This window comes from Trichomonas vaginalis, chromosome VI (assembly GCF_026262505.1).
Source record: "Trichomonas vaginalis G3 chromosome VI, whole genome shotgun sequence".
NCBI classification, from domain to species: Eukaryota; Parabasalia; order Trichomonadida; family Trichomonadidae; genus Trichomonas; species Trichomonas vaginalis.
This window is the reverse complement of record NC_067208.1, coordinates 7656711-7680615: the sequence shown is the minus strand read 5'-3', so window position 1 is coordinate 7680615 and position 23905 is coordinate 7656711. Positions and strand designations below refer to the sequence as shown.

The 23905-nt window shown below is 33.4% G+C and overlaps 14 protein-coding genes and 3 pseudogenes across 17 annotated transcripts, besides 3 other annotated features; 12 read left to right on the top strand and 5 right to left on the bottom strand.

The window, feature by feature from the left end:
• Window positions 1-17535: part of a mobile genetic element that runs on past the window's edge.
• Window positions 117-881, bottom strand: TVAGG3_0824140 (uncharacterized protein; the record flags this gene model as incomplete). The annotated part of the gene is made up of 1 exon (XM_051248182.1): window positions 117-881. The coding sequence occupies one exon, from the start codon at window positions 879-881 to the stop codon at window positions 117-119; it is 765 nt and encodes a 254-aa protein (XP_051083657.1).
• Window positions 899-2794, top strand: TVAGG3_0824130 (organellar and viral DNA polymerase type B; the record flags this gene model as incomplete). Its single annotated transcript, XM_051248181.1, has 1 exon — window positions 899-2794. One exon carries the CDS (start codon window positions 899-901, stop codon window positions 2792-2794), a length of 1896 nt encoding a protein of 631 aa, XP_051083656.1.
• Window positions 2855-3940, top strand: TVAGG3_0824120 (integrase core domain containing protein family; the record flags this gene model as incomplete). Its single annotated transcript, XM_051248180.1, has 1 exon — window positions 2855-3940. One exon carries the CDS (start codon window positions 2855-2857, stop codon window positions 3938-3940), a length of 1086 nt encoding a protein of 361 aa, XP_051083655.1.
• On the top strand, window positions 4224-5162 carry TVAGG3_0824110 (organellar and viral DNA polymerase type B; the record flags this gene model as incomplete). Its single annotated transcript, XM_051248179.1, has 1 exon — window positions 4224-5162. One exon carries the CDS (start codon window positions 4224-4226, stop codon window positions 5160-5162), a length of 939 nt encoding a protein of 312 aa, XP_051083654.1.
• Window positions 5330-5992, top strand: TVAGG3_0824100 (uncharacterized protein; the record flags this gene model as incomplete). Its single annotated transcript, XM_051248178.1, has 1 exon — window positions 5330-5992. One exon carries the CDS (start codon window positions 5330-5332, stop codon window positions 5990-5992), a length of 663 nt encoding a protein of 220 aa, XP_051083653.1.
• TVAGG3_0824090 (KilA, N-terminal/APSES-type HTH, DNA-binding family) lies at window positions 6828-7388 on the top strand (the record flags this gene model as incomplete). The annotated part of the gene is made up of 1 exon (XM_051248177.1): window positions 6828-7388. A coding segment is annotated over one exon (561 nt), but the record flags the coding sequence as incomplete, so codon positions are not given.
• Window positions 7406-7652, top strand: TVAGG3_0824080 (annotated as a pseudogene). Its single transcript has one exon. A coding segment is annotated over exon 1 (247 nt).
• Window positions 8509-8982, bottom strand: TVAGG3_0824070 (uncharacterized protein; the record flags this gene model as incomplete). Its single annotated transcript, XM_051248176.1, has 1 exon — window positions 8509-8982. One exon carries the CDS (start codon window positions 8980-8982, stop codon window positions 8509-8511), a length of 474 nt encoding a protein of 157 aa, XP_051083651.1.
• On the top strand, window positions 9075-9519 carry TVAGG3_0824060 (organellar and viral DNA polymerase type B; the record flags this gene model as incomplete). The annotated part of the gene is made up of 1 exon (XM_051248175.1): window positions 9075-9519. A coding segment is annotated over one exon (445 nt), but the record flags the coding sequence as incomplete, so codon positions are not given.
• TVAGG3_0824050 lies at window positions 12940-13795 on the bottom strand (annotated as a pseudogene). The gene has a single exon. A coding segment is annotated over exon 1 (856 nt).
• Window positions 14177-14559, top strand: TVAGG3_0824040 (annotated as a pseudogene). Its single transcript has one exon. A coding segment is annotated over exon 1 (383 nt).
• On the top strand, window positions 16190-16630 carry TVAGG3_0824030 (repellent protein 1 family; the record flags this gene model as incomplete). The annotated part of the gene is made up of 1 exon (XM_051248174.1): window positions 16190-16630. One exon carries the CDS (start codon window positions 16190-16192, stop codon window positions 16628-16630), a length of 441 nt encoding a protein of 146 aa, XP_051083649.1.
• Window positions 16678-16914, top strand: TVAGG3_0824020 (uncharacterized protein; the record flags this gene model as incomplete). The annotated part of the gene is made up of 1 exon (XM_051248173.1): window positions 16678-16914. One exon carries the CDS (start codon window positions 16678-16680, stop codon window positions 16912-16914), a length of 237 nt encoding a protein of 78 aa, XP_051083648.1.
• TVAGG3_0824010 (uncharacterized protein) lies at window positions 17078-17398 on the top strand (the record flags this gene model as incomplete). Its single annotated transcript, XM_051248172.1, has 1 exon — window positions 17078-17398. One exon carries the CDS (start codon window positions 17078-17080, stop codon window positions 17396-17398), a length of 321 nt encoding a protein of 106 aa, XP_051083647.1.
• Window positions 17536-21650: a mobile genetic element.
• TVAGG3_0823990 (uncharacterized protein) lies at window positions 17709-18557 on the bottom strand (the record flags this gene model as incomplete). Its single annotated transcript, XM_051248171.1, has 1 exon — window positions 17709-18557. The coding sequence occupies one exon, from the start codon at window positions 18555-18557 to the stop codon at window positions 17709-17711; it is 849 nt and encodes a 282-aa protein (XP_051083646.1).
• Window positions 18630-19269, top strand: TVAGG3_0823980 (phage tail repeat-like family; the record flags this gene model as incomplete). The annotated part of the gene is made up of 1 exon (XM_051248170.1): window positions 18630-19269. A coding segment is annotated over one exon (640 nt), but the record flags the coding sequence as incomplete, so codon positions are not given.
• A 1868-nt stretch (window positions 21651-23518) lies between the features above and the next one.
• Window positions 23519-23749, bottom strand: TVAGG3_0823960 (uncharacterized protein; the record flags this gene model as incomplete). The annotated part of the gene is made up of 1 exon (XM_001298264.1): window positions 23519-23749. The coding sequence occupies one exon, from the start codon at window positions 23747-23749 to the stop codon at window positions 23519-23521; it is 231 nt and encodes a 76-aa protein (XP_001298265.1).
• Window positions 23750-23891: 142 nt separating this feature from the next.
• Window positions 23892-23905: part of a mobile genetic element that runs on past the window's edge.

Here is a 23905-nt window from a genome sequence, read left to right as displayed (position 1 = left end):
GGTGCAGTTTTCACTAACACAATATTTTTCTGTTCTCTTGACTGACATAACTAACTCATTTGTTTCATCAAACAGCAACAACCAAAGTTCATGACCTAATACATAACATTCATACTTTATATTTTTAGCTCTGAGTTCTCTTGTAAGCTGTTGCATTTAATATTTTCTAAAAAGTCAACTTCAACAGTCATTCGCACTGGTGCCTTCAGTTCTACAGGCTCTCCTTGAAAGTCAACAAGTCTGAATTGCATGTCTTTCAAATTATGAGGACTAATGCGAACCCATTTACCTAAATGAGTTGCTATGACAGGAACGTTTGGAATGAACATTGAATTGACTGCATAACAGAAGGATTTATATTCTACTGAACCTTTACTATTAACTCCTGAAATACCTGTGACATTAGCTATTTTTGACTCAATGTACAAACAATTGCCATAACATACGTATGGAACAGATTTCATCTCAATCGTTTTGTCAACACTTTTCAAAGGAAATGTCATATGGTATGCTCCCAAAAGAAGTTGTACTCTATGACTCATTCGTGTTATCTTGAACTCTTTCTTGCTACTGAACTTCAATGTTCCCTCAGAAGAGAGTTCGACATCTATGTTGTCAATAGTTTCTTCATTTATGAGAGTATCTATGACTCCAGCAATTTTATCTATTCTATACTCTGCTCTGTTAGGAAATGTTATAAAACTTCTTTTGTCATCTATTTCAATCTCTATGAAATCTGTTTCATCTGTTATGACAAAAGTTGCGATAGTATTGAAGTCAACAACTCTGAAAGCAAGTGCTTCATTCTGAAGACCTAAGTTTGTTTGAAGCTTTACTGTCCCGTATTCGTTTGGGTCTGTACTTTGCAAATAGAACAACATTTTATTCTCATTAAAATATGACTATTGCTGCATATGCGTATGAAACAAATGAAGCAAGAAGAGCACATGAACTAGTAAATGAAAACTCAACTTTAACCATTGAAGGCAATGATTTAGTCATTGACGATGGAAAAACTAAAAAAGTCATTGATTTCGATACTTTTAACACTTATGACCCATTCATTACAATAAGTAAAGTTCCTATCATAAATGATGGAACGGTGCAATATATAAATTCTACAGTAGATGCCTCATTAGTGAAAGTACTGAATGTTCTCATTGAATTGTTAAAGAGCTTTCGATTTGACGACAACATTAAATGCCTAAAGAATTTAGTCATGAATGAGAAACAAATTCTCGGCGTTGCTGGTAGCAGTAATGATGTACACCTTATGACATTAGAATATTATAACGAACATAAAGATGAACTGAAAGGAGAGAAGGGTGACACCGGACCACAAGGACCACAAGGAATACAAGGAATACAAGGAATACAAGGACCTCAAGGCGAAAACGGTTTGGATGGAAAGGATGGAAAGGATGGAAAAACTGCTAAATCATGGATATGGAACCTTATAAATACTGGTTTAACAGCTGCTTCATATGGAGTTCTTCAATACCAAATCGGAAAGATATGGGCAGTACTTGGTGAAGAAGTTTTAGATGACGTTAAAAATGCTTTGAACTTCATTTCAAATGGTTCGGATACTATTAAAACTTTATCTGGTTGGATGCAAGAAACAAGGAGTCAAATAGATACTGTAAGACGTATAGCAAACAATGCACGTACGGGATTGGATACTTTACGAGAAGCACAAAATACACTAAAGGAAGCAAATGATATTCTTGGCTCAGTATCAGACATGCATGAAGATTGGCTTAAAGGTATTGATAAATCTTTAAAAAATCACAGTCAGTCTATTGCTGACTACAAGAAAAGTATAGATTTTTTACATAGTGCTATGGACGTACATGATGGAAGCATAAGGAACTTACTTAATGCTAACAATAACTTACCAGGAACTATTAAAGCATTTATAAAGTCCTTTGTAAAACCCGGTGCTCTAACATTTAGGTCTTTGAGAGCAAGAGCATTGAAGTCAAGAGATGCAGAAACTCCAACAGAAACTCCAGAAGGAACTGAAACAACAGAAACTCCAGAAGAACCACCAAAACCAACAGCTAATGAAATATTGTTCGAATATTTTCCAAGGTACTCTGTTCTCATTGCATACATTCAAGAAATACTTAAGAAAGCAGACTTTACTACTGTTAGAGCAGACGACATAATATTGAACTTTGACCTTGGTTCAAGTGCACCATTAGAGAATCCGAGTACAAGCGTAAAAGATACTCTTAACAATTTAGATAAGAGTTGCAGGAATATCGAAGATCATGCCAGAAACTTTGAAGCATATGAACTACCCGCAATGTTAGACAAGAAAGCAGACAAAACAGAGCTTCAAACATTAAAGACTCAGATTCTTGAAACATTATATCCTATAGGCTCTATTTATACGTCAATGAACTCAACAAATCCAGCAACAGTTTTAGGTTTTGGTACATGGCAGCAGATTGTAGACAAATTCTTATACTGTGCTAACTCTTCAAAGCAAACAGGAGGTTCGAAGAAAATTACTGAAGCAAACCTTCCACCGCACACTCATACAGGAACGACAAACTTTTCTGGCGACCATAGCCACTCATTACGAGACCATCCATTATACAACTCAGAATATAAAGCTGGCAATGATGTTTTATCTCCATCTTATAACAATTCAGCAAAAAAGACTTTTCGACCAACTGAACCAGGAGGAAATCATGTCCATACTTTCACAACAAATCCAACAGGCTCGGGTGCAGATTACATGCCACCATTTGTGACTGTATTTGCATGGTACCGCGTTCAATGAACGCGCTTGAGCCTGCTTTGCGGGCTTACCGTCTTGAATAAAATCTTTAACTTTACATAAATGAGCTTGAAAGAAGTATTCGAACAACATCCATGGAGGTCATTTAAGAAGTTCAATGAAGCTGCAAAGAGTTGGGGATTTACTAACAGAGCTGAAGTGAAAAGGTTCTTTGACAAAAATGTTGTACATCAAACAAAAATAAACCCTTACGACTACTTTTTACCAATTTACTCCAACACTCCTGACGCATACCAATTTGACACTCTCATTCAAAGCAGAAAAGGAGGACATAAACCATTCCTCATCTTCATAAATGTTAACACTCGTAAAGCATATGCATATCCAATGAGGAACAAAGGAACTCGTGAAGTGTTAAGAGTTTTACAAAAGTTTGTAGCAGAACATAGCCCAAGTACTTTAACATCAGACCAAGACAGTGCATACCTCAGCAACGAAATCACAGAATTTCTCATTAAGCATAACATAACTCACTACACTACTGAAGACCATAACCATAACATACTCGGCATCATAAACCGCTTCATAAGAACGCTCAGAGATTTAAATCAAGAGCGAGACTTTACCGAAGAAACAATGAAACATTTTCTCGAAGTATATAATTCCTCAACACATTCTACAACAGGACATACACCAAATTCAATGACACAACAACAAGAAGAAAAGTATATACAAAAGAAACGAAGCCAAACACAAAATATCAGAAATTCAACACAATTTACCCTCATTCCTGGTACAAAAGTTCGTGTAGTTCTTGACGACAAACCGTTGACAAAGAAACGTTTAAGGTTAAGTAGAAATTATTATATCGTAGACTCTACGCAAGGTAATGGATATCTTATAAAAGCTGCTGACGACTCCATAGCGTTTTACCCTCATCATAAATTAGTCGAAAGTAGTAATGGCAAACTTGCTGAAACCATTGACGAAGCAAAGCGAGGAGTGGTTATTGAAATACTTGGCTATAACACAAACGATGACACTTATAAAGTAAGATATGAAGGAGGCGTTGAAGATGTTATACCATCTAAGAACTTGAGAGAGTCGAAGCCAACACATCTGGGACCATTAGAGCGGGAGTACTGGAAAGACAAAAATATGCCAGAAAGAATAAGAAAATTCTTCTAAACTTTTTCATTAGATGTAAATCAGACATGAATGAGAACAGTCATGTATTATTAATGGTACCATTTATTTTAACATAAAGACGCAAAGCGGCGAGGACGAAGTCCATGACCAAAAATAATGTTTAGGGTAGATGGTTAGATCTACCCTCATTTCTACCCTCATTTCTACCCTCAGCCGCTAAGCGGCGAGACCCAAAGGGTCTTGAATTTTCATGAATTTCCTTAAGATGAAAAAAATAAAGTTAGTTTTATTTTTATTTATTTTTTTATTTTGTATAAAAGATATGATTTCAACAATCGGCACAACAACAATTCAAACAACAGCACCAAATTCGTTAGTCATGAATCCAACATCTATGTTAGTAGAGATGAAAAGCTTTATTCCTTCTTCATATACTTTTGAAACAAAAATCCAGAAGATAAAGCAAGAACTTTTAACAAGTAATTTAGACTGTACCGCACAGGATGAAGAAAATGAAGAATATCTTTATGACATGCAGGACATTATTGACCATTTACCCAAATTGCCTGAAATCCAACAACAAAAGCTCACTATTCATGAATTCGATGAAATAGAAGTGAAACCAACTGACTCAGTAGAAATAAAGAAGTTCATACGTAAAGTAAATTATGAGTTTCTAGGATATCATTGCAACCATAAAGTTATGGACAAAGATTGCGACATGGTATATAAGAACATCTCTGACATATATAAATCCGAAGAATTTAAGACATACGACAACTTTGTTTCATTAGTTGCAGAATGTGTATGGCAGATAAGAGATAAAGATAGAAGAGGTAAGGTATGGAATGAACAGATAAAACCAACTGCTTTTGAGTTAAAGAAAACCATTGACGCCTTAGTTGTTCTAGCAGGTCAAATTTCAATGTATAACGCAAAAATGAATCCACAATGTTCTAAATGTAAAGCAGCAATGAGGAAATATAACTACTCCGTCAAAGAGATAGAACGTATGAGAAACGACTATGCTGACTTAAAGAAAGAAGTAGAGAAACCAGCAGAAGATAAAATGGACATGTTAGCATTTCTGAACAAAAACTATCCAACTGCTGACGATTTCCTATTATCTGACGTCAAGAAGAAGTATAAAGAAACCTTCGGCATTGTTAAAACATTCGATGTACTAAAAGAAGAAATAGAAGCTACAAAACTGTTTAGAATCTCACGAATTCATAACGTATATCATGTAAAATGTTTATAAAATAACTGGGGTAGAAATGAGGGTAGAAATGAGGTTAGATCTAACCATCTACCCTAAAATATATTTTTGCTGAATTCAACACAAAAATAATGAATTTCCTTAAGATAGAAAAAAATAAAGTTAGTTTTATTTTTTTCTAACTTTTTATCTTGTAGGTAAGAACAGAAATGTCAGTCGAAGCAAAAACATTCACTAACAAATATAATGGCGAAACATTCACAAAAGGCACTTATAACGGTATTGAAGTCTTACGTAGAGACAAGGATGGTTATATAAATGCAACAAATATGTGTCAGCAGTTTAGGAAAGACTTTAGAAAGTTGTTGGAAAATAAGTCCTGGGAAGAGTATTATAAGGCATTTTGTGAAGAATATAGCAACCGTCTGAATTCCGGCGGTTGCTTTTTATACAAAATTCATGCAGGAATTCCTGATGAAATCAAACAGGTTAGAGGAACGTATGTAGACGCAAGACTTATAAACTATATAGCAATGTGGGCTTCTCCAAAATATTGCATAGCAGTTGGAAAAATTATGGATTCCATAGACAAGAAAGTTCATGAGAAGTTAGATGAAGAAGAACTCGAAGATACAGTAGAGAATGCAAAACATTTGTTTGAAGAAGAAGTTAGAAAAATGTGCGAAAAACAATTAGAACATGAACGTGAGATATATTATGGTTATAGAGACTCTCCATACGAACTAGACCAATGGGAACAAGAAGATTTAAAGAGAGAATTTAGAGAATATGAACTCGCTAAGATAGCATTAGAAACTGCAGAAAAGAAGTTAAAAGTTTGGGGTCGTTTTGTACAAAAATATTGTGAGTAAATGAACTCATTATTTTTGCTGAATTCAGCACAAAATTCTGAGTAAAATGACATATGGCATGTGTCAAACCGTTGAGTTTTCACAAAATTCCAAAAATTGCTGCGGAAAGTTCGTCAAAAAAGTGAAGGTTCCCGACGGTTTCAAACCGCCATACTTTACATGAAGATAGTTTACAATGTCAACTAAATATCATGTACGATAGAAACGGTTATGTAAGGTTTACATTTTGTAAAGTTTTGTCCTGATTCAAGACAAGTCTTGTATTTTTTCAGAACAAGTCTTGTATTTTTTCAAGACAAATCTTGTCCTGATTCAGAACAAGACTTGCACTTTTTAGTCAGTTTTTCTTGTAAAGTTCTCAAATTTGAGAACAATTGTCCTGATTCAAGACAAGTCTTGTATTTTTTCAGAACAAGTCTTGTATTTTTTCAAGACAAATCTTGTCCTGATTCAAGACAAGTCTTGCACTTTTTCAGGAAATCCTATCGTCCAACTTTACAAATGTCACTTTTTCAACATGATTGCATTTTGGTCGGGGAACAACTTTCTCCCATTTTGTCACTTTTTCTATCGTCGTGTTTTGTCACTTTTCCCTCAGGGTGTGTGTCAGAAAATATCCAAAATCTTTATAGCCTCGTATCTCCTTCAATTCTTGACGGTTTGACATGTATGACACACCATTCAATTCAGAATTATGTGCTGAATCTTATGACCTTCATTTGTTCGTGACTTCTTTTCACATATGTAACCATGAATTTTTAACATTTCTTTATCACAGAAAAATAAAGTTAGTTTTATTTTTATTTATTTTTTTATTTTGTATGTAAAGACAGAAATGTCAACATCAGAGAACACAACAACTGCTATCGTTCATGAAGCCATAAATGAAGAATACGAATACATACAGTATAACAAACAGTTACGTCTCATTCGTTCGGTCAAAGACGATATGTACCAAATGCAAAGTATAATGAACGCTCTTCTTTCTACAAAGCAAGCATATCATTGGTTTGAAAACCAACAGGCAAAAGAACTTTTAGAAGAATTTCCTCATATGATTGCTTCCCTCGGAAAACCGAGGGAAGAGATTCCGTACGAAAATCGCAAGAATTTGGCACCTGGTTTGAAAGGTTATTATGTTCATAGACTTTTAGTAAATGCTGTAGCAATGTGGGCTTCACCTCGTTATGCTTGTTATATTTTCATGATGTTAGATGAACTATATAAAGCAGAACGTGGAGAGATGGAAAAGAAACTTCAAGCAAAAGATGAAGTCATTGAATCCAAAGACAAAAGCATACAGAAAAGAATACCACGTTCAGTACCAAAAGGAAAGGAAAAGAGTTATAAGTATATGATATATACTGAAGAGTTGGAGAAAGAAGAAGATAGAGATATGGTTATGTTGCATTTAGTCAGAAGAAACAACAAGAGCTTTTATGACCTTGCTAAGATTTACAAATCTGACAGAAATTGGTTCTATCGTGAAAACTTACCGATTTCAATGACACCGAATGAGCAAATAAAAGAAATTGTCAAAAATACTCTTCCTCAAACACACTATGACATCAAAGGTTGCACAATACTTACATTCAAAGAAGACTTAACATTACTGAAGGAAAAAATAACAGAATATTTCGATAACTTCAAAGAGGAAGAATAAAAAAATCTAAGCTAATTTTATTTTTTTATAAAATTTTATCTCATATGAAAGAACATGAATTTAGAATATTCGGAACTCATGACAGAAGAAGAGAACGAACAACATGTAAAAGATTATGCAAAATTTCTGAAGGTATATAAAGCATTTAAACAATATCTAAATGCTTCTAAAGATTATGCAAAATTTCTGAAGGTATATAAAGCTTATGAAAAAGCGTATGAAAAGTTTATACATTGGGGAACTGTTGTAAAATATCGATATGAAGACTAACCAAAAACATTAACTTTTTGACGAAGTGAAGATTTGCACTTTGACAAAATTTAATGAAAAACATTAACTTTTTGACGAAGTGAAGATTTGCACTTTGACAAAATTTAATGAAAAACATTAACTTTTTGACGAAGTGAAGATTTGCACTTTGACAAAATTTAATGAAAAACATTAACTTTTTGACGAAGTGAAGATTTGCACTTTGACAAAATTTAATGAAAAACATTAACTTTTTGACGAAGTGAAGATTTGCACTTTGACAAAATTTAATGAAAAACATTAACTTTTTGACGAAGTGAAGATTTGCACTTTGACAAAATTTAATGAAAAACATTAACTTTTTGACGAAGTGAAGATTTGCACTTTGACAAAATTTAATGAAAAACATTAACTTTTTGACGAAGTGAAGATTTGCACTTTGACAAATTTAATGAAAAACATTAACGTAAACATTAACGATAAAATTTATTTCCTGGACTGTTGTCAAAATGTCATGTTGTCATCATTTTTAAAAGAAGTTAAATAACCTGGTGACACATGGTGACGTGGTGACACCTTCAGTTCTTCAAAAATATATTTTTGCTTAAATAGCTTCAGGGTCTATTTCTTCAACCATTTCACTTTCTTCGTCAATGTCAATAGAAGCTTCTTCAACCTTTGGTAAGAACTTTTGTATGACATCTTTGTTCGTTATTGTCTTCAGAGATGAAGGATAATATTTCACATTTGTTTCACCCTTCTTATATTCTTTCTGTTCGGAAAGATTTAAAGCAATACTGAAGAAGTCAATGTTAGAGTTCTTTATGACAGTATAATGAGTATCTTTGACATTCACGAAGAAACTCTTTTGTTTCAAAACTACTGCTAACTCTTGTGAAGTATAACGTTTGCGGTCAATGACGATAGCTAATGGTTTGACATACTGACCAAACTTAGATTCTTTCACAAACTTCTTGTTAAAGATAACATTAACATTTGAAGCATTATTGAACTCATTCTTGATGGCAGTAGCGAGAGCATTGTATGAAAAGAACTTGCAATCTTGCATGTGTTTCATTAAAATAAAAATATTAAAATTATTTTGAAAAATAACTTTAAAAAATCTAATCTAATTTTTTCAAAAAAATATTTTTTTATTTCCTACTAAAGATGTATCGGAAGTTGTCTAAGTTAGAACACTCGGAAATAAAACAACTTCTTACAGAAGCTAACATAGATGTTGCAAAACATTACGCGACAAACAAAAAAGCACTCGCTGACATCCTCAATGACTATAATGGTGCAATAAGTTATGATAGAATTCATGAGTTCATAAAGCCGCAACGCGGCGAGGACGAAGTCCATGCAAGAACTTTTCCTTTAAATGACGTTGCTATTGACTTATATCATAGACGTTCAGTACCTCATGAAGTAAGAAGAGAAATGTTTGACATAACAAATGCAAACGTTGGTGAAACAAGAAGAAGAGACGACACACTGAAACAACAGAGAAGAGAGATATTTAAAAGTGCTATAGAACAAGTTCGCAAAGCTAACGATGTCATTCGTTCCATTGACGACAAACCAAAAGAAGGTGAGAGATGGTTAAAGAAAGATGAAGAGAATAGGAAGAGAAATGTGAAGTCAGGCAATAGACTCATTGACTTTAACATCGAAGCTTTAGATGAACCAAACAGAGACTACTTACACAAACATTTTGGTAAGGTTTTCATGAGACTCTTAGAGAAAATTAAAATAAACTCCCAACAAAGATGGATGGTATGTTATAAACTTGGTGGAAAGTATGAATGTTCTACGTTAAACCTCAATAATATTGGAACATTACTACATCAGCTCTTGAAGGAGAACTTTATATCAGAGATAGAAGCAAATGCTGCAGGTATTGTTGAAATGCACTATGACTTCTTCTTGACAAACATAAAGAATCTTACCGAAATAAAGATGTATGATTTAACAGAATATGAAGGCTTAACGATGTCAGATGTAAAGAAAGGCAAACCAAAAAAGAGACCATATAGAGATGAAAGCACACTGACAGAAAGACAGAAAAAATTATTGAACAGACTTAAACAAAAGGAATAAACAAGACTATAGATGACTTCTGGAATGAAATCCTTGTGAAAAGAAGTTTTATAAGAAAAGAAGCGGTCAGTTCTGGAAGTATCTTTGCACATTACCTATAAATCTTGAACGCTACCAAATCTTCAATGAACTGAACAAAAGAACTGCAGCACTTATGACAGAAGACAATTGTTTCGTTTATGCTTGCATTCAGGCTGGAGTAGATGGAGAGACTTTGACCACATGAGAGAAGTCATTCGTGTTAGAGACTTTCCTCAAAGTAAAGTACAAGAAATTTCTGACGCAACAGGTATAGCATTTAATGTTACCATTGGTTACTTCAATGACTCAAGACATAATGAAATAAAGAGATACATACAAAAGAATGTGAAACTGTTCGAACTATTGACTTACTTCTTGTTGAAGACCACTACATGCTAAATGAAAGAACTTCCAATGACAACATTATTCATTCGCAACTATATAGAATCTTGAAGGAGTGTGGTGGAATGAACATTGAGAAACAGATGAAGATTTATACAAAGAGAGAAGATAAATATGTAGTTCGCATGATAGAACTACACCGCTATGGGATGTTATGAAAACATTGTGGGAGTGCAAATATTTCGAACCTATTTCTTATGGAGAACTTTCACATATACGACTGACTTATATAAACAGAACCTTGCACCATTTAAAGATTTGACATATGCTCCAAAGTATTGTGTACAACTGAAGAAAGAAGCCGATCAAAAGAAGTAAATAAAAATAAGTGCAATTCATTCCTGAGCACGTTTTTTCTTGCTGACTTTGAGTGTAGCACGACGGCTTTCATAAAGCTTTTAACATCTTTTACGACAGTGAAGATGGTTCAGTGAGTGAAAGCAATGGGGTCAGAACTGTGCAACAGAATTTTTGGAGCGACTTCCTGACAAGAGTTTAATAATTTCCATAACCTCAGTTTATGATATAAACTTCATCTTAAGACACATGACAGAAGTGAAAGGAACTCCCATCATTAAAGGTTCACGAACAATGCAAATAACTGGCTTATATAAAGGAAGGGCAATTATTATAAAAGACTCTTACAGTGTTATAAATAAGAAGCTTAAACTATTTCCTGCTATGTTTAACTTACAAACAGGACCGAAAGAAGTATTTCCATACAACTACTACAGCAGTGTTTTGTTAGCAAATGACAACAGAACTGGTGTCATTTCTGAAGCATGTAAGTTTATCCAGGATGCGATACATTCATGAAAAACATAGATTCCATCAAAGGTTGCAGAATAGATGAAAACCACTTCGACTTAGAAAAATATAGCACATTTTATTGCAAACAAGATGTAAGAATTTTAAGAGAAGGTTTTGTTAAGTTCCGCAATGACATATTGAAAGAATTTGATTTAAACGTTATGACTACGTTAGTATTTGTTCAATTGCTAACAAATTTTTGAGAACAGAGTGTACTTCCCGAATGGAAATTTATATGACCTCTCAAATAAACCAAGAGAATTTATTTCAGATGTATTCAAGGTGGAAGATGTATGCTGTCAGATAACATGAAACAAAAGAGCGAAAAGAAACTCATTGCTGACTTCGACGCTGTTTCATTATATCCATCAGCTATAGCAAGACTTTATACTTTAGAAGGATTCCAAAGGTATTGAAGGATGAAGATGTTAAGCACAGAGTATCTCATGAGACATTTATTCGATGACGACCAAAAGGAACCCATTGGTGAAAAGTTTATGTCTGGCTTCTTTGTTCTCATTAAGATAACAGAGATTGGAATACATAGACACTTTCCTTTAATAGTTTGTGACCCTGAACTAAATCCAGAACTTAACGTTCCCAGAAGTTCAAACACTTGCTGTTTAATGTATGTTGACCATATAACATTACAAGACCTCATAAAATATCAAGGTGTCAAATGTGAAGTGTTGCAAGGATACTATTACGATGGAAACAGAGATATTAGAATAAGAGATGAAGTAAAGAAGTTGTTTGAGTTAAGGTTAAAGTATAAGAAAGAAGGAAATCCTTTGCAAGAAAATATAAAGCTCATTCTGAACAGTATTTATGGCAAAACTATTCTATCTCCTATTGAGTCAAAAATAACCATAGTAATGACAAAGATGCTATAAGATATGCCATCAGAAACTACAACCATATAGTGAAGTTCGAAGGTTTGGATGGTTCAGATAAAACTATTTTCAAGCTAACGAAAAGCATTTGCAGACACTTTAACTTCTGTCCACTTGGTGTTAATATTCTATCTATGTCGAAGAGAATAATGTGTGAAGTATTCTGTACTGCTGAAGACTTAGGAATGGACATCTTTTATAGCGATACGACAGTATGCATCTCTACAATGAAGATATCCCTCGTTTAGCTGAAGAGTTTGAGAAACGTTATGGAAGAGTTCTCATTGGTAAAAACCTTGGTCAATTTCATAGCGACTTTGCAGAAATAAACCTGGAAAACAAAGTTTAGCATACAAGTCAATATTTTGTGGAAAGAAGACTTACATAGACTTACTCACGAATGATTTAAATGAAGTTGCATTTCACTGCAGAATGAAAGGCGTGAAGCAAGATGTTATTGCTTTAACCGCTAATGAAATGTTTCCTGACTCTCAGTGCTATGATGAAGATAAAGGTTTAATGGTTCCGCAAGGAAAATTTGACAAAGACTCTGAGTTCAGTGTTATGAAACTTTACAAAGCACTTCATGATGGTCAAGAGATTGGATTTGACTTATGTAAGTCTTCTAGTCCTTGCTTTGCTGAAAAGTTTAACTTTTCTATTCAGACTAAGACTTCATTCATAAGAAAGCTTAAGTTCTGAGGTCATGAATGAGAAAAATAATAAGGTCATTTATTTTTGTCAGCAATGAGGTCATTCGTGATAAAAATAAGCCGCTAGCGCAAGGGCGAAGCCCATGTGGTCATTTACAATACTGCGATGGTAGAGTTTAAGAGTTGTGCTTCAATGTAGAGACAGTCCTTATGGTCTGGAGGTAAGAACACTGGGCAGTTATGGTCATGAGTGGAGAACATGTCTATCCAAAACTCACGATTGAAGCCAGTTAATTTATAGTATTTAGGATTTGGAATGGTGAAGTTCTTGTATGACCAATGAACTCATTTTCAACTCCCTTACTTAAGTTTGAATATAATATAGCTTGCTTTCTATCCCAAATGCCAGGTGTTACAATCTTTGAAAATTCATTTTTCCTCGGAAGCATTGCATCATAATTGAAAACATTCTTGAAGTCTTCATTGGGTTCAGAGATTTGAAATCTTATACGTAATGGATTTTCTTTCTTTTAGCTACTTCATTGAATGGTGAATATATAACAAACTGACAGTCATGAGTTCCATCTTCATTTTCATTAAATTCATAATGAAAGTCTATAAGTTGTGGCTGACTACCTTCTTCTTTCAGTTGTGCAAGAAACTCACGTAAAGGCTGTAAAGTTTGTACTTCAATGTTGAACTTTTTCTCGAACATCTCATTAAATGAAATCATACATTGCAACAATGTTGTATCGTCTTTAAAGTATTTGTATATGTGAATGTTTTGGGCGCTTAAAGACTGTTCGTCATTTTCTATCTCGACTTGAAGTATAAAGTCAACCTTTCTGAAAGCACGTGTTATATACATAGATGTTATGCCAATGTACTTCTCTTCATTTATGTTCACAATCCAGTCTGTTGGAAACTTAAACGTTACTCTGTTCCCCTTTATTTTGACGTCAGGGTTTTCACTACTGAACGCAACAGTTAAAGGTATTTGTCTATACATTTAATTCGGATAAAAATAAACCATTTACTCTTTCTTTGCTTCAGCTTCTTTAGCTTTTGCTTCAGCTTCTTCTCTAGCTTTCTTCGCCAGCAAACGTGGGTTCTTTTGTCTTCCAGCAGCTAATGCAGCAAGTTGTTTTTCACTAAGTTTTCTCTTTGGTCTCTCTGGCTTTTGTTCTTGTTTTTTGTTCCTTCAGTTCGGATAAAATTTGCTCACGAATTTCTTTCTTCAATGCTTCAACATCTATGACCCCTTGGGTCTTGTCCGTAGGCTTGTCTGAGTCATTTGACTGCAGATAAAAACAAAATTAAAAACTTTAACCGATGTAAAATGAGCTTGTCAAAATCAGAGCGAGAGTCTATTATATTAAATGACGCAAGAGGAATACAACATCCTTTCTATTACGTAAGTCAGAGTAAAGATGGTAAAATATACGTAAGAAAAAGAAAGGTTCCATTAGCGAATGCAGAAAGCGACAACATTAAGGTGTATGGCAAGGGTGAAGTCCACGAAGCCCATATAAAACCTTCTGTTCAAACTGAAAAGTCAATAGAACCAGAAGAAAAGAAGCCAGATGTACTTTCAATAACGAACCAAGAGCTTATTGCAAAGTTCGTGAATTTCATTGAAAACAAACCGAGTCAAAGAATCCTGACCCACCAGTGAAAGAAGTTGAGACAAAAGAGAATGTACAGTTCATTGAAAATGTCAAGAAACAACTTCCACCACGAATGCCAAGAAGAAGAGTGAGAATAATGAAGTAAATAGATATTTTTATCGAAGTAAATACATGCAGAACGAACAGTTAAACGAATTTACTCCAGCAGAGCATATTCATCAGATTCGCTCATATTTCGATATCATAGACAATGCAGTTCAAATTGGTGACACTAATAGAAAATATTCTGACGCAAAGATTCCATCACAACCTGGAACTGCTAAAGATAACACATGGTAACATTCAATCTCTCACCTCCTGGTGGAAAATATGTTGGACCTTTACAATAAACATTCATTACGTATAAAATGGAAGGTCAATTTATTGTAGATAAAGAAATTGGTTCAGGTTCCAATAAAACAAACCCACCAGGATTTTGGATTGGTTTCGATGACGCTTTCTATGCAGTTGCTGGATATCAAATCCTTGCAAATGGTCGTATCGTATATTCTCAAGACAACGCAAGAGAAGAAGCATATATAACTTCAAACTCACAAACTACCGAACAAATAAAGAAAGTAGATGTTTTCTCAAAGACTCGACATGAAGATGTATGGAGTCATTCGGGAACATGCAGAACAGGACAAATTGTTAGTGGTCCAATTACAGCAGGAAAGTCATTTGATTTTAAGCTTCGTTTAAGAATTCCTGTTAGAAGATTCCTTCCATTAGAAGCTATTCGATTTATTCAGCTTTTGCAGGAAACATTCAGCTTAAAGTAAAGTTCAGTAGCGACGCTTACAATGCACATCTATATCTATAAATGATATCATTGCTTTCAATCCAACTCTTAAAGTTGCATTTGCTTCAGATTCAAATCCACCGACAAATAAATTTGTTCCATGGAATGAACCATTCACTATGATAACGAAGGCATAGAAGCTAGTGGAACAGTTACTATTACAACTGTAACCCAGCAACTATTTCGAACAAAGATGGATTTTAATGAATGTTTCATTCATCCAAAGTCATTCTCTTTAGACCCTAACATTTATACAGAACTTGTAGAACATTATACAAACGAGGCTTTATGTTTTCCTGTTAAAGTTATGGATTGGATTCCTATGGACGGTTCATTCTCAAGAATACAGATAGTTCAAGTGCAACATTTACAGCAGCTTATACGCCTATTAATGTTAAAAGTATTTGGGCACTATTTAGAAAGAAAGACAACTATTATGTTAATTTTGAGAACCCTAAGTTTAAATATCTTCAGCTTTCCATGGGAGCTTATGGAAAATATGCCTGCAGAACCTGAAAAATCATATGGACCTGTATTTTATGAAATGGTTGCGAACGCTTGCAATACAAACAATGATATGATTGGATTTAATGAAGATGTTATGAGGTCATTGTGGATGATGGTAGTGTGGAACATAAATGGGATAGCTATGACAACACACATTTCTTATGTGGTTTTTCCAACAGAAGTGGACTTTTGCTTCCAGCAAGGTCAAACATCTACTGCTCCAATAACATACAAATTGTCTGTTAAAGGACCTATTGAACTAGCAACTGAAAATGTACCAAAGCCACTTATTGGATTTATGAGGGATTGTTGCTTTGCCATTCAGGTGCGTGCTAATGGAATCCCAATAATAAGATTAGATGACTATAACTTAGCTACGGACGACAGTGAGGAATAAAGGATGAACGTTTATTTTTAAAGTTTATAAATGAGTTCTTCATCAAGCTCTCGTGAACCTTCACCATCTATGAAACAAACTTTACCAAACGATTATGGAGCACCTATTGAATATTTCTTACGAGCTGCACAATGGCAAAGAGCAGTCTCACCAAGGTTAGGTGTTCCACCAGCTGCTGTCAAAAATAGCATTTGGTCAAGTCTTTATATAAAATATGGTCTCCCACTAGGTTTGCTAGCTACAGCAGGAGCAGTTATGATGTTGAAAAGAAATAAAGCAAATGTTGTAAATAATACTGAAGTAGCTGAAGTTAAACAAACTCCAATGCCTTCACAAGCAAAACCTTCAATGACTCCTGAACCTATGGAAGTACAAACTCCTGTTCAAAAGTCAACTCCTAAACCGACTCCAACATTTAAACCAGAACCTACTCCTCAAATAAATCGTAAAACTCCTGCGTTTCCTTACTGAAAAATAACGTTATTTTTATTTAATATTAAAATTTTTATTTGATTGAAATGACAAATAAAGTCACTGAAGCAATGAAACAAAAGTTTTTGGTAGAATACATTAAATCAGGAACTATTCCAGAAGGTTTTTACATTCATACTATGAAGGATGGTAGAGTTCAGTTTAGAAAGATAAAGCAACCATTAGATAAAGAAGGAATTTTGAGAAAGATTAAATTACATGAGGACAACATTGCTGAACTTAGGAAGAAGTTAGAAGAGTTGGAGAAAGGAAGAGAGTTATAAAGCAATGAATTCAACAGGGTTAGAAATGAGGGTAGAAATGAGGTTAGATCTACCCTTCTACCCTAAATTTATTTTTGCGCTATGTTTTCATACGTGTGAGGGTGGTGATATCATTAATTTTTAAGTTTATTTTTAAATAATTTTTTATTTTATTTTTATATAAATGACGAAAACTATTGAGATAACAAACTACAACGGTCATGAGTTCAAGAATTTATTCTTCGTTCCTCGTGAAAATACATTCTATCAGATACGAGGGAGAAAGGGTAAAGTTAGTTTGAGCGTTTATGAAGGAATGAAGAATGGAAAGTTTATACAAGCATACGATACAAACGGTAAACGTGTTTCATTAGCTTTGTCAAAACTTACTAACATTTATTTTGACAGTGATTTTGACCTATATGAAGAAGAAAGTGAGTCAGAAGATTATGAGCTGTTATGTGAAGCACAGCAATGGGAGGAGTTGCAATACTTTTGTAAGTGAGAACGTTTATTTTTTACATTAGTGAAGTCGTTTGTGAAAACGTTAGTGAAGTGAAGTGGTTGGCGGCTTTGTAAATATTTAATGTTAAGTTAGTGTTGTCGTTTGTGTTGTAAAATATACGTTAATGGTTTTGTAAATATTTAAGGTTAAGTGGTGTACGGAGGCGCGCAGTGCCTCAGTACACGACTTAGCCATACTAACTTACCTAAAGACCCTGAACCAGAAGAACAAGCTCCTGTAATACAACAGCCTGAACCTGCACCACAGTCTAGTTGGCAACCAAATCCAACACCTCAACCGTATTAAAAAATTATATTTTTATCGTTCGATAGTAGTTGTATATGAAACTAAGTTCTAAGTAAAACGCATGGTATAATGGAATTATTCTTTTTCTTCCATCTGTAGTAAACCATACTTGAAAGTCTGAAATACTTCCACTTGGTGGTTCGTATAACTTTGTAGGTTTTTCGTAAAAGTCATTTGCCAAGCATAAGAAAGAGTTTTGGGCGCCAGAAAATGAAGCATGAACAATAATAGCAGCTGGGTCGAAAACATCTTTAAATAAATATGGTTCATCTCTTGCATATCGACTGTAGATATTTGCTAAAAGAGGTTCAACTTTCTGATTTAACATTCTTTGCAAATAATACCATGACATTGCAGTGAATTCTGTATATATTTGTTCGTCTTTATTTGGATTGTCTTCGTAGATTTGAAATGACACTTGTGAATTTTGTTTGTCATATACAATTCTCACATAAAGTGTGCTATCGGTATTCGCATATTCATCAGCATATTTTGCATAACATGAATTTATTTTATCTTCTATATTTTTTAATGCAGTCTGTAGAGAAGATGAGAGGTCAACTTGTATTAGCTCAATTTCTTCCCACATTTTTCGTTGCCCTTCAGATGTATAATCTATATGAAACCTTACAATAAATGGAAAACTTTTATCTTCTACAGACACAAACTTTATTCTTCGAAAGCCAATAGCTTTTGTGACAGATGGGTCTCTTAACCATCTTAATGGGTAGTCAAAACGATAGCCTTCATGCTTTATAGTATCTAAGTCAAACTTTTGACCGACATTAGTAAAAAGTTCATCTAATGGTTTAGTTGTAGCAACTCTAGAATTTTCTTTTTCTATTGGAAGCATATTTTATCTATAATAAAAATGTCAAATGAAACAGCGTCTATGAGAGAAATACAACACAACCGACAACTCATTATGCAAGCTCTAAATAAGAACACAACAAACTTTTCAAACTATTCTAAGATATCTGAGTCATTGAAAGGGGGTGACTTAAAACTGACATTAAACCCTATAGCAGATGAGTTTCTATTTCAAGACAATAAGAACAATACTGTCTGTATAAATCCAACAAAAGGAACTTTAAACGAGAAACCTATAAATGAACTTCTTTTGAAAGCAGATGTTGACAACAAAGCTGACAAAGAATATGTAGACGATGCAATAGCAAAAGAAGAAGAAAGAGCTAACAATGCTTATGCAACAAAAGAACATACTCATCCTGAACTAGCAGACAAAACATATGTTGACAATAAAATGTCAAGTGAAGTGACAAGAGCTGAAAACGAATATTCTAAAAAGACTCATATACATTATATTAACCAAATACCAAGTCTTAAGGAAACATTAGAGACAAAAGCAGATAAGACTCATACACATTCTATATCTGATATTACAAACTTACAAGAAACCTTAAACAGGAAAAGTGACGTTGGACATACACATACCATTGCAAATATTACAAACTTACAAGAAACCTTAAACAGGAAAAGTGACGTTGGACATACACATACCATTGCAAATATTACAAACTTACAAGAAACCTTAAACAGGAAAAGTGACGTTGGACATACACATACCATTGCAAATATTACAAACTTACAAGAAACCTTAAACAGGAAAAGTGACGTTGGACATACACATACCATTGCAAATATTACAAACTTACAAGAAACCTTAAACAGGAAAAGTGACGTTGGACATACACATACCATTGCAAATATTACAAACTTACAAGAAACCTTAAACAGGAAAAGTGACGTTGGACATACACATACATCTTCTGAAATAACAGACTTAAACGTTAGCCTTGAAAATAAAGCAGATAAAACATATGTCAATGAAATATACCAAAGTTTGATAGGAACAAAAAATATTGAAACTATTGTTGGTGACTTTTCTGTCAATGAAGAAAATAAATATTTTAGATGGCAGTTGGTACAGTCCTTAGAAAATGGTACACGGTATAAACTCATTCCGAAAAATAACAATGAAATGTATGTAAGCTATAAAAAGAATGATGGTACACAAGTTAAAGTTCCATTAGACAACAACTGCTACTTAAACTTATATGGAGACGAACAAAAGAAATATTTAAGAGTTTATGAAATGGTGGATATGATATTACCTGACCCAGCTCCGGCACCACATTATTATGACTATGGAGATGACGACAGAACACCACATGTAGATGAACAAAAGCTAACATTATATTTAGATTATTATAGATATAAAAGATATAATGCAATAGAAAAAACGAGAATAGTATATTATTATACAGATGACAGAAATAAATATTATAGTCAAGATTTTACCTACCCTGAAAACATAAGATTATATTATAAAAAATATTCTGACACAAACCAGAAGAAACCTGAAATAGTTGCACTATATTTTAAGTTCAAAAGAGACAATCCTATAATATCTCATATGTTTGATTTAATGAACCCAGTAGGTTCTATTTATACATCTATGGATGCAAGAGGTCCTCAAGTAATGTTTGGTGTTGGTGCATGGGAACAAATAGTCGACAGGTTTTTGTATTGTGCAAACTCTTCAAAGGAAACAGGTGGAAGTAAAACGATTTCAGGTGAAAATTTACCTGCACACAGTCACTACATAGATTTAAGTACATCTCAAGCAGGTTGGCATAAGCATAGATATTGGGATTGGTCAGGAATGACAAAAGGTAAAGGATATGATGTTAAAGACGACGTTAAGTTTGCTATAAATTGTTACTGGAATAACACTCAGGGAGAAGGAAACCATACACATTTCGTTTCAGGATATACGCAAACAACGGGACAAAGTAAAGAATACATGCCACCTTACATGACAGTTTACGCATGGTATAGAATTGCTTAGTAGTCATTTTCAACTTCTTTAGCATATTCGTCAGGAGTTGTCTTATATTTGTTAGGAACTGTCTTTGAAAGTATACCACCTTGAACTTTGACAAGTTTGAAACGAGGTCTGACAATAGTAGTTTTATCTTCTGCTTGCAGTGTGTACATTTTGCCATGTTTGCCTAAAACTTCATAATATTCTCTTGTATACTTTCTTCTATTTTTACGAACACGAATGTGAGTACCTGTCGAGTTCCCATTGTTGTCATAGTCAATAGTATTTTCATATGGGTCGCGTTTAGGTATTTCTATTTTTACTTTATCACCTTTCTGAAGTTTGAAGTCCGGCATTCTTTCTTGTTTGTCTCTTTTGACTAAATTATTAAATATATAGTCTTTCTCTAAGTCAGGGTTGTTTTTCATTTCTTCGGGGGAGTGGTTTCCCAAACTTTTTTGTTTACGGTTATTGTAAATATTTAAAACTTGTCTCATCTTTGCCTGGGAGAAGTGTCTATATTTGTCGTCATATGACATTTCATTTGCTTCACCACCTTGTGGTTGGTTTAAGTCTCTTAACATTTTTATACATCCGTCAATGACACCAAGAGCAGAATGGTTTTGGTCGACAATGAAATATTGGTTTACATTTTTGGAACGCAGATAGTTTTTAATATCATCTGATTTGAAAGAACTTTCACAGTCAGATGTCAGTTTTGTTGGATGGTATTTGTCAACGAATATTGTCAAAGCTGCTAAGATATCTAAAATAGCTTTGGACTGTAATGGTATGGCTTCACAGTATCTTGTGTTTTGACCAACAAATATTAACCAGTATGGTGGTCCATCTTCTCTATACCTCGGAATGTTTTCCAAGATATCCATAAACCAAGCATTTGGTGTTGAACTAAAGATTTTTATCATGAGTGCTTTCTTTGTCGCTTTAGAAACATAGGGGTCCTTGTTCGGATTCGTCATTTTTTACCCTATAAGAAATGGGTTTATTTGGCGCATTAGCAGGAGTCGCATCTAGATTTTTACCCGCAGTGGGAACAATAGCCAGAGGTGTATTTGGAGTTGGAAGGAAGATTTTGAGAAAAAATAAGAGTTTGTATATGAAAAATTGATATTAGAAAAAATCTAGATTAGTAGAGTTAGATTATTTAGAATTTAAATGAGAAATGAATTATGAAAAAGGAAGATTAGAAAGAATTGTATATTTATAATTTAATAAAATGAAGGAATCGAACTAAGGAGTTTACAATTACAATACAATAGGACAATATATTGTAATTGTAAACTCCTTTCGAGAAACGATTTTCGAATGTGATATTCGTGCCACAAAGTGAAAGCTTTTCTCGAAAGGAGTTTACAATTACAATACAATAGGACAATATATTGTAATTGTAAACTCCTTTCGAGAAACGATTTTCGAATGTGACATTCATGTCAAACAATTAAGCAAATTTCTTATCTGAGTACATGTATGCAGGGTGCCATGGAAAGACTCTGCATATATGCACTCAGATCGGAAACTTTGTTCACGATGTCACATCGTGGAACAAAAGTGGACAATATTCCCGATCTGAGTACATGTATGCAGGGTGCCATGGAAAGACCCTGCATATATGCACTCAGATCGGAAACTTTGTTCACGATGTCACAGTGCGGAACAAATGTGAGAGCAAACCGAACATTTTAACCACATTATAAGTTTATGTAAGGATAAAAATATAAATTCCCTGTCCTTGCACAAACTGTTGCTCGCTACGAAGTTTTGCTTTGTGATTGCGCGTGCAGAATCATTTTAAGCACATTTCAATAGCACAGAGCACATATAATATATGAATAAAACAATTTTATAACCTCATAATATAAAAATAAATGTTTTGAGTTCGCCATAAATTATGCATTCCCATTATTTTGGATCTATATACTTATTCCTAATAATATATATTATAACTCATATAGTACCCCTCATATCTACTGTGATAATATAAAAAAACGATTTCTGTGTTAAGATATAATTTATCTCACATATCAAAATATGGATTTAACCTATAATAACACAAGAAACATATAATATATACATATGTCTATATGTGCACATGACAATTAGGCCTATATTAGATAATTTTTCGTTCACAATAATCTTATATATCTGACCAAAAACTCAGATTTGCCTGAGAGTTACTGAGGATAATCTCATATGTACCCTCTATCTTCCTGCTTAACCCTAGGCTCTAAGTCTTTCATTTTTATATGTATGCTGAACCTCGGGTATTCAATTTTTCCCAACGGTAGTTAGTATCTAGTAATTGGGTACCAAGGGTCTACGCCCCTTAGTACTCAAATTACTAGAATCTGCAAAAAACCGTGTGACACGTAAAATATTTTGACATTTACAAAAATAAAAAAATATTTTTTAAAAAATAAACTTAAAAATTAACGTTAAATTTTTTGACACTTCACAAAATAAAAAATTTTTTTAAAAATAAACTTAAAAATTAACGTTAATATTTTTGACACTACTCAAAATAAAAAATATTTTTTAAAAAATAAACTTTAAAAAATTAACGTTAAAATTTTTTTATTTATTTTTTTTATCATAGATTTTAACACCCAGAGTAAAAAAAATAATTTTTTTAAAAATAAATTAACTCAAAAATTTTTTAATTTCTGTATATACTAAATTTTTCATAAATGATAAAATTAATTTAGACCCTTTGGGTCTCGCCGCTACGCGGCTTAGGGTAGATCTAACCCGATATCTAACCTCATTTCTAACCTTGTGAATTTTAACAGTAAATATGCTGGCATGATTCAGGAATGTCATCGCTGCTGTCTTCAAACTCTTTTATAGATTCATACCATAAACGAGCTTCACGGGAGATGAGAAGTAATGAAACGATAATTAATAATTTATTAGTAAAATTCATTTTATATAAAAATAAAATTTTATATCTAATCTGATTTTTCGAATTCTTCTAATTTCTTCTTCAGTTCTGCTATATTATCTTCATATAATTTAATCTTTCTTAATATTCCATCTTTATTTAATGGCTGCTTAATTTTTCTAAATTGAACTCTACCATCTTTCATTTGATAAACATAAAAACCTTCTGGAATAGTTCCTGATTTAATGTATTCAACTAAAAACTTTTGTTTTGTTGCTTCAGTAATTTTAGTACTCATTTTATTAAAAGTAAAAAATAAAAAATATTTTTAAAATTAACTTTATTTTTATGAGGACTCTCTGAGTCCATCTGAGCCGCTTAGCGGCTTCGTCGTCTTTTCCTTAATTCCTGTGGATCAACTAGGTCGGTTGAAGGTCTATTACATTATAGTTTG